The 10,000-nt window shown below is 47.4% G+C and overlaps 2 protein-coding genes across 11 annotated transcripts in view; one reads left to right on the top strand and one right to left on the bottom strand.

Moving 5' to 3' along the window:
• Window positions 1-942, bottom strand: part of LOC120019806 (proto-oncogene vav-like) — a 57,820-nt gene extending 56,878 nt beyond the window's left edge. For 2 of the 6 annotated variants that reach the window (XM_038963227.1, XM_038963221.1), the window contains exon 1: window positions 773-938. The gene's annotated coding sequence lies outside the window, so the exon portion shown is untranslated. Of the gene's footprint in view, window positions 1-772 lie in introns of all 6 variants that reach the window. The other 4 variants (XM_038963233.1, XM_038963254.1, XM_038963239.1 and 1 more) reach the window with 4 other exon arrangements.
• Window positions 113-10,000, top strand: part of sh2d3a (SH2 domain containing 3A) — a 17,226-nt gene continuing 7,338 nt past the window's right edge. For 2 of the 5 annotated variants that reach the window (XM_038963282.1, XM_038963276.1), the window contains exons 1-10: window positions 344-474; window positions 2,581-2,620; window positions 4,089-4,205; window positions 4,707-4,850; window positions 4,983-5,163; window positions 5,721-5,847; window positions 6,178-6,263; window positions 6,425-6,547; window positions 7,264-7,417; window positions 8,817-8,991. In XM_038963282.1, the coding sequence (XP_038819210.1) occupies window positions 4,110-4,205; window positions 4,707-4,850; window positions 4,983-5,163; window positions 5,721-5,847; window positions 6,178-6,263; window positions 6,425-6,547; window positions 7,264-7,417; window positions 8,817-8,991 (1,086 nt within the window). In that variant the 5' untranslated portion in view covers window positions 344-474; window positions 2,581-2,620; window positions 4,089-4,109. The other 3 variants (XM_038963270.1, XM_038963263.1, XM_038963289.1) reach the window with 3 other exon arrangements.

Raw genomic sequence — 10,000 nt, 5'->3', positions numbered from 1 at the left:
AACAACTGTCTGTCTGTCTGTCTACTGTTCTTGTCCATTCACTAATAACTGACATGGTGCTGACAGACCTAACTAATAGAAGGGATTTGGGTTGGAATCAGCTGACTGGTGGAATTAACCTGGATTTACAGGTGAGCTGTCAAAACTGTGGGGGGGGGGGGGGGGGGGTCCAGCTCAAAGCATTAGAGTGGAATCCGAGGAATGTTGCCGATAGCGGTGGTACCGTTTCAGTGAGGGAGGGAAGGGGAGAGAGAAGTCCGGAAACGTGTGAGGACTCATCAGAAACACACACACGGTGGAAAGCGGGAGGCACGGGAGAGAGCTACTCCCTCGCGCTGTAAATTAGTCTGGTTGTGTGTGTTGTGAGAGTGCGTGCGTGGTGTGAACTTTGGATCTCTGCTTGCGGCAACTGACCAGAAAAAAAAATGTCCGTCCGAATTTGAGAGACTTTTGCGATGACTCGAGATCTCGCAGGTAAGCGTTGTCAAGATTATTTGTAAAAATGTTTGTAGTGTAAAGTTATCTACATGTAATTCTGTGGCTTTTGGAGTAATGGGCGTTTCGTTTGTTGTTGCAGCTGAATGCTTGTGATTGGTAGTGTTGTGACAGGCTAGCCTAGATCCAGATGTTGAACAACGGATTTTTATATAATAATATTATCGTTGTTTATTGGAAACGGATGACGGGACAAACAATAGGCCTAGCCATAGGTTATTAAACTGTAACAATCGATACTAATGGAAGTTACACACACAGGTAGGCTATTACTCACCTGTACTTTAGCAAACCGTTGTCATTGCGACAGGACATGATGAGACATATCCCTCGTACAGGACAGATGTTTTGTAATGGCTCACACTCATTTCCGTTCAATAATGGAGGGTTTGCGACATCGGGGCTGTCTGGGTAGAAAGCTGAAAGCTAGTCTACTGTAGCCAAAAGACGGGACAACGCCCCTCCTCGGACTGACTGACACACGGTAGGCCTAATGCCTGGGCCAACTCTCACTCACTATTATTCAATAATCTATACTAGTTCGATAGAATTTGAGTGGTTCCTCCGTCATCCATCCGCTTTTTACCGAACCAGGGGCGGAGACTTTTTAAAAATGGTTTCTACTGCTGAGGGAATTATTTAAACGGATCTTAGATATGTGTTTAAAAGTCCAAGTGGAACATCAGGAAGACGTTAATACGCATCCCCATGGCAACCACATCCCCCCTGTCCATTCCAATGGTCCCAAACACACAGGCCGGTAATGTCTTGTGCGTCCGGTTGGGATGCAGCAAAACAGTCAGGCTGCAGGCAGGCAATTTACCGGGATGTTGGAACTGGAAGGAAACGGGAAATGGCTGTTAAAAGACGGAAGGACAGACATCTCCTCTTCGCACAGTGAACTCACATAGCCTAGTTAACCTTGGGCCAGTTAACCTTGGGCTGCGGCCTCCATCCTGTGTGCGTTCCCGAGGGCGTCATTGACAGGGATCTCTCTCAATCCTGCAGCGCAGTGATCTAAGGCACTGCATCTCAGTGCAAGAGGCGTCACTACAGTCCCTGGTTCGATTCCAGGCTGTATCACATCCGGCCGTGATTGGGAGTCCCCATAGGGCAGCACACAATTGGCCCAGCGCCACCCGGGTTTGACCAGGATTGTAAATAAGAATTTGTTTTTATTTACTGACTTGCCTCAGCTGGTCCGAACATTATTGACTTGCTTCCTGCTTTGAAGTTCTGATTTTCTCCTCCAAAACCCTAACCTATAACGGCACCGCCTCGCAGATATCAAATCAACAAGTCAACAACCTTTGACAGATCTTATCACACATTCATCCGGTTTGATTGATGACGTATAATGGAATTTAACGGGCGTGGCGGGTGGGAGGGAGCAGATTGACACTTGGTGAGAGAAGGGTGCAATTGCAGCCTGCAAATCGGGGCGTTCCTGCATGTGGGCGTTCCTGCATGTGCAGGAACCCCTCTTTATACTTCTATTGGTCCATTTTTAAGCTAGGACAGGCGAGAGGCGGGGCGCTCCAGTACAGTAGGTGGAGTTGGATGCCAGCTGCCGATAAACCCCACAGAAGAAGGGGCGGGGGTGACAACGATAGCTAGCTAGCATGTCCTTTGTTCCAGCCTGTCTGCCACTGTTTTCCAACAGTTCTGTTAACGACGGCGAGGGCAGGTGTTTGGCAGGGGGGAGCGAAGGACACAGTGTGCTAGCTTCACCAGCTAGTCCAGTACACAGGAGGTGGGGGCACCGTGTGCTAGCTAACTATTCTAGCATTCTAGCTAGGGAGGAGGGGGTTAAAAAACTCAGATAATACTTTTATTTCCCTTTTGACCCACATTCAGAAGAGTCACAAGTCACGAGACAGACAGACAGACAGAGGAGTATGAGACAGACAGACAGACAGACAGACACACAGACAGACAGACAGACAGACAGACAGACAGACAGACAGACAGACAGACAGAGGAGTATGAGAGAGACAGACAGACAGAGGAGTATGAGACAGACAGACAGAGGAGTATGAGACAGAGAAAGTCCACATTAGTAAATGTGTTATTTTTGTCTTTCAGTAAGAGGAGGAGTGTCACTGCATACCTGAGTCAGCTGAAGGTAAGCTCTCACACACACACACACACACACACACACACACACACACACACACACACACACACACACACACACACACACACACACACACACACACACACACACACACACACACACACACACAGTGCCGGCTCCAGACAGCAACATAAGCGTTCATTTAGGGCCCCAGATTCAATTAGCCATGTCAGCTAACAATTTGTTGATTGGTAAGTTAGCCCCAAGCCAGTTATCTAAACTTGTAATCATGGCCGAATACCGACCGGGCACACGGCTGGGGCCCTGACCTCCACGGGGAAACCGTTGATTTTGTTATTGATGAGTAGAACTGCATGAAATGTGTTATAAAATGGCTCAACGTTCTCTCCGCTCCATGGCAAAATATGTAGAACTAAAGAAAACTTGCTTTAAAAACTACAACATTTTAGAATTGCAGGACATTAACTTTAAAACATTTTGCTCTCCAACGTCAAGAGGGAGGGGGCACAAAAAAAATGTGTCCGCTTGGTGAGGAGCCCCCCAACCAAATGTCTCTCAGGGCCCCCGAAAGGCTAGAGCCGGCCCTGCACACACACACACATGCTGAAACGACACGCATCAAAACACTGTGGGGGTTTTCTCTGTAAAGTTTCAGTTAGCCCAATGTTTTTCAGGAATGTAATACCATTTCTTTAACGTTGCGGTAAGGTTAGTCCAAGGTTATTCTTGTTGTAGCGTTGTGTAGGTGTGTGTGGGGGGGTTGCAGGGAGATACATGTCCGTTTAAGGTTGTTGTAACATTGTTGTAATGTTGTATAGGTGTTTGGAGGTCGCAGGGAGATGGATTTTAGTCTAAGGTTGTTGTAACGTTGTTGTAATGTTGTTGTAATGTTGTATAGGTTTTTGGAGGTCGCAGGGGGGATGGATTTTAGTCTAAGGTTGTTGTAACGTTGTTGTAATGTTGTATAGGTGTTTGGAGGTAGCAGGGAGATGGATTTTAGTCTAAGGTTGTTGTAACGTTGTTGTAATGTTGTATAGGTGTTTGGAGGTAGCAGGGAGATGTATTTTAGTCTAAGGTTGTTGTAATGTTGTTGTAATGTTGTATAGGTGTTTGGAGGTAGCAGGGAGATGGATTTTAGTCTAAGGTTGTTGTAATGTTGTTGTAATGTTGTATAGGTGTTTGGAGGTAGCAGGGAGATGTATTTTAGTCTAAGGTTGTTGTAACGTTGTTGTAATGTTGTTGTAATGTTGTATAGGTGTTTGGAGGTAGCAGGGAGATGGATTTTAGTCTAAGGTTGTTGTAACGTTGTTGTAATGTTGTTGTAATGTTGTATAGGTGTTTGGAGGTAGCAGGGAGATGGATTTTAGTCTAAGGTTGTTGTAACGTTGTTGTAATGTTGTTGTAATGTTGTATAGGTGTTTGGAGGTAGCAGGGAGATGGATTTTAGTCTAAGGTTGTTGTAACGTTGTTGTAATGTTGTTGTAATGTTGTATAGGTGTTTGGAGGTAGCAGGGAGATGGACTCTCTGAAGAAGGAGTTGGAGGAGGAGCTGAAGCTATCTACTGATGACCTGAGGAGTCACGCCTGGTACCATGGACCCATAGGCAGAGAGGTACACACACACCTGGTACCATGAACCCATAGGCAGAGAGGTACACACACCTGGTACCATGGCCCCATAGGCAGAGAGGTACACACACACCTGGTACCATGGCCCCATAGGCAGAGAGGTACACACACACACCTGGTACCATGAACCTATACACAGAGAGGTACTCACACCTGGTACCATATACCTATACACAGAGAGGTACACACACACCTGGTACCATGGACCTATAGGCAGAGAGGTACACACACACACCTGGTACCATGAACCTATACACAGAGAGGTACTCACACCTGGTACCATATACCTATACACAGAGAGGTACACACACCTGGTACCATGGACCCATAAGCAGAGAGGTACACACACCTGGTACCATGAACCTATAGGCAGAGAGGTACACACACCTGGTACCATGAACCTATACACAGAGAGGTACACACACCTGGTACCATGGACCTATAGATAGAGAGGTACACTCTCTCTCTCTCTCTCTCTCTCTAGGGGGCAGAGGCTCTGCTGGAGAGAGATGGTGACTTCCTGGTTCGTGACACAGCCTCCTCCCCCGGTGACTATGTCCTGAGTTGCTATTGGAGGGACGAGCCCATGCACTTCAAGATCATTAGGGTGGTCCTTCGGCCCAAGAAGGTGTGTGTTTGTGTGTGTTTATGTGTTTGTGTGTGTGTGTGTTTGTGTGCTATTCTGTTTCAACTTGAAGGGGACTGGTTTGACGTTTGTACCCGAGTCCGTGTGTGTGTTATAATTATGTGTGTCCTCCAGGGTTATTCCCGTGAGCTGTTCCAGTTTGAAGGGGATCGTTTCGACAACATTCCCGCCCTGGTGCGTTTCCACGTGGGTGGACGTCATCCTGTCTCCCAGGCCTCTGGCGCCGTGGTCTATCACCCAATCACACGCTCCCTGCCTATTCGTGTCATCAGTGAGCGCCAGGCAGAGCGGCCCGGTAAGAACCCACAGACAACGTGGTTAGAACACACTGTCACAGTTTGGGTTTAAATATTCGTTTTATTCCATCGAGGTGCAGGAAAAGTAGAGCAGTTTACCAGTCAGAAAGGCAGTGGGTTGTGTTCCAACCCAATGCAGACTCTGGTCATCTGAACTGTACATGTCTGCCGGGGTCCGGCCACTAACCGCTGGACCACACTCTGTCTGTCAGTCTGTCACTCTGTCTGTCTGTCTGTCTGTCTGTCTGTCTGTCACTCTGTCTGTCACTCTGTCTGTCACTCTGTCTGTCACTCTGTCTGTCTGTCTGTCTGTCTGTCTGTCACTCTGTCTGTCTGTCACTCTGTCTGTCTGTCACTCTGTCTGTCTGTCACTCTGTCTGTCTGTCACTCTGTCTGTCTGTCACTCTGTCTGTCACTCTGTCAGTCTGTCAAAACATTGGTTATTAATGAATGAACTGCGCCAGAACCTCAAATAGTGTGAAGGTACGTGATTAAGTGTTGTGTTCCGGCGTCTCACCAACTCAGGTGTTAGATGTTATTTTCTTCCCTCCTCTAGACAGCAACAGATCCAGCAACAGCGCCCTCGACAGGGTGGGGGTGGAATCACAGCCAGACCGCAGCAAGAGACTCAGCTTCAACTCATCACACATGGACACACTACACGTCACTAACACACTGCTCAGGTGGCTTTACACACACACACACACACACACACACACACACACACACACACACACACACACACACACACACACACACACACACACACACACACACACACACACACACACACACACACACACACACACACACACACACACACAGAAAATTACACACTCAAAGATACTGTTTTGTGTTGTGTTTGGTAAAGTTAGTGTTTGTGTGTGTATTGTCTATGTGTGTGTTTGTGTATTGTTTATGTGTGTGTGTGTGTGTGTGTGTGTGTGTGTGTGTGTGTGTGTGTGTGTGTGTGTGTGTGTGTGTGTGTGTGTGTGTGTGTGTGTGTTTCTCAGGAGTGGGAGTCAGCCAGCCAACCTGGAGAATCTGGGCAGAAGACCCTCGATCCAATCAGCACAGTCTGAAAGCAACCTACGCACAGGTAACACACACACACACACACACACACACACACACACACACACACACACACACACACACACACACACACACACACACACACACACACACACACACACACACACACTCGTACATTCCCACCTCTGCTCAGGTAACAAACACACCTCTCTCCTCTCCCTCCAGGTGCGCCTCATAGCTGTCAATCAGAGGCCGTAGGCCCCGCCCCCATCTCCCCAGTGTTCCGAACGGGTAGCGAACCCCTGATCAGCCCCTCAGCCCTCAGACACACCCGGCCCTCACACCCAGGTAACACCACCCGGCCCTCACACCCAGGTAACACCACACGACCCTCACACCCAGGTAACACCACCCGACCCTCACACCCAGGTAACACACACCCGGCCCTCACACCCAGGTAACACCACACGACCCTCACACCCAGGTAACACCACACGACCCTCACACCCAGGTAACACCACCCGACCCTCACACCCAGGTAACACACACCCATCCCTCACACCCAGGTAACACTCCACAACCCTCACACCCAGGTAACACTACACAACCCTCACACCCAGGTAACACTACACAACCCTCACACCCAGGTAACACTACACAACCCTCACACCCAGGTAACACTACACAACCCTCACACCCAGGTAACACTACACAACCCTCACACCCAGGTAACACTACACAACCCTCACACCCAGATAACACCACACGACCCTCACACCCAGGTAACACCACACGACCCTCACACCCAGGTAACACACACCCGGCCCTCACACCCAGGTAACACACACACGACCCTCACACCCAGGTAACACACACCCAGGTAACACACACACACCTGGCCCTCACACCCAGGTAACACACACCCAGGTAACACACACACACCCGGCCCTCACACCCAGGTAACACCACACGGCCATCACACCCAGGTAACACACACACACACACACACACGGCCCTCACAACCAGGTAACACACCCGTTTTGTACCCCCCCTGTGGTCCCCAGGTGGAGGTGTTACGCTGCGAGGTTCTGACGGACAGCTGCACCCCCGAGCCCCGCCCAAACCCTTCAGAGTGTCCACCTTCTTCCCCGGGACTCCTCCCAACCGTCACCGTGACGACCCCTATGACGAGCTGGTCATCCAGGTGCCTGAATCAAAGTAAGAGAACCATTTGGGTCTTACAGCATTTCCCACACTAGGGGTCGTCTCCCAAACTAGGGGTCGTCTCCCAAACTAGGGGTCGTTTCCCAAACTAGGGGTCGTTTCCCAAACTAGGGGTCGTTACCCAAACTAGGGGTCGCGACTGATGAAACTCTCAAATAAAATGTTTTATAAAAAAACAAGCTCTGGTAGCCTCTAGATGTGGTTGTAATGAACAGTTAGTGGATTCGGCTATTTCAGCCACACCTGTTGCTCCATAGACAAACATAGGCAGTAGAATGACCTTACTGAAGAGCTCAGTGACTTTCAACGTGGCACCGTCATAGGATGCCACCGTTCCAACAAGTCAGTTTGTCAAATTTCTGCTTTGCCAGAGCTGCCCTTGTCAACTGTAAGTGCTGTTATTGTGAAGGAGCAGCAACGGCTCAGCCTTGAAGTGGTAGACCGCTGAGTGTTGAAACGCATAGTTTGTAAAAAATCGTCTGTCCTCGGTTGCAAGACTCACTATCGAGTTCCAAACTGTCTCTGGAAGCAATGTCAGCAAATTAACTGTTCGGCGGGAGCTTCATGAAATGGGTTTCCATGGCCGAGCAGCTGCACACAAGCCTAAGATCACCATGTGCAATGCCAAGCGTCGGCTGGAGTTGTGTAAAACTTGCCACCTTTGGACTCTGGAGCAGTGGAAATGTGTTCTCTGAAGTGATGAATCACGCTTCACCATCTGGCAGTCCGATGGACGAATCTGGGTTTGGCAGACGCCAGGAGAACGCTACCTGCCCCAATGCATTGTGCCAACTGTAAAGTTTGGTGGAGGAATAATGGTCTGGGGCTGTTTTTCATGGTTCGGGCCCCTTAGTTCCAGTGAAGGGAAATCTTAACGCTACAGCATACAATGAAATTCTAGACGATTCTGTGCTTCCAACTTTGTGGCAACAGTTTGGGGAAGGCCCTTTCTTGTTTCAGCATGAAAATGCCCCTGTGCACAAAGCGAGGTGCATACAGAAATGGTTTGTTGAGATCGCTGTGGAATAATGAATGTATGGAATAATATGGAATATGGAATAACTTGACTGGATGACACAGAGCCCTGAGCTCAACCCCATCGAACACCTTTGGGATGAATTGGAACGTAGACTGCGAGCCAGGCCTAATCGCCAAACGTCAGTGCCCAACCTCACTAATTCTCGTGGCTGAATGGAAGCAAATCCCGTAGCAATGTTCCAACATCTAGTGGAACACCTTCCCAGAAGAGGAGGCTGTTATTGCGGCAAAGGGGGAACAACTCCATATTAATGTCCATGGTTTTGAAATGAGATACTCGACGAGCAGGTGTCCACATACTTTTGGTTATGTAGTGTGTATATATATGTATGTGTTATTGTGTGTTTCCTGTCAGAAAGCGTGGCCACGTGGACAGGCTGCGTGCGGAGGAGAAGTGGCAGAGCAGAGCCCGTCTCACTGAGACATCCTTCAGCTTCCTGGAGGCACAGGAAAGTGGGGAGTTGCCTGGGTTACCAATTGACGGACAGGTCCAGGAGGAAGAGGAGGATTCACACTTTCAGAGGCCGCAGGTTCGTTGTTGTTGGGTGTAGTTTATTTAATTTGATTTACAATTAACAGCATTGTGATGTAGGTGATTATATTAGATGTTTATTGAACAGCATTGTGATGTAGGTGATTATATTAGATGTTTATTGAACAGCATTGTGATGTAGGGGATTATATTAGATGTTTATTGAACAGCATTGTGATGTAGGGGATTCTATTAGATGTTTATTGAACAGCATTGTGATGTAGGGGATTCTATTAGATGTTTATTGAACAGAATTGTGATGTAGGGCATTCTATTAGATGTTTATTGAACAGCATTGTGATGTAGGGGATTATATTAGATGTTTATTGAACAGAATTGTGATGTAGGGCATTCTATTAGATGTTTATTGAACAGCATTGTGATGTAGGGGATTATATTAGATGTTTATTGAACAGAATTGTGATGTAGGTGATTCTATTAGATGTTTATTGAACAGCATTGTGATGTAGGGGATTCTATTAGATGTTTATTGAACAGAATTGTGATGTAGGTGATTCTATTAGATGTTTATTGAACAGCATTGTGATGTAGGGGATTCTATTAGATGTTTATTGAACAGCATTGTGATGTAGGTGATTCTATTAGATGTTTATTGAACAGCATTGTGATGTAGGGGATTCTATTAGATGTTTATTGAACAGCATTGTGATGTAGGTGATTCTATTAGATGTTTATTGAACAGCATTGTGATGTAGTTGATGTTTTGTAGCTCAGTTTGACTACATGCCAGTGAATAACAGACTATGAACTCGTAATGTAATGTAATGTAGTGTAATCTAATCCTGCTACAACACAATAACAAACCTAATGTAGGAGTTATACAGAGATGTTACTACCAGGCTGTTACCAGGTGGAGACCTGTTTCAGACTGGACCAGTTTGAGAAGTTACATGTTATTAACATGTTATCGGTACACTAATAACATGTTACCAGGTGGAGACGGTGTCGTGTTTCAGACTGGACCAGTTTGAGAAGTTACATGTTAT

The sequence above is a fragment of the Salvelinus namaycush genome, chromosome 2 (assembly GCF_016432855.1).
Source record: "Salvelinus namaycush isolate Seneca chromosome 2, SaNama_1.0, whole genome shotgun sequence".
In the NCBI taxonomy this organism is placed as follows: Eukaryota; Metazoa; Chordata; class Actinopteri; order Salmoniformes; family Salmonidae; genus Salvelinus; species Salvelinus namaycush.
This window is presented reverse-complemented; position numbering and strand designations above follow the sequence as displayed.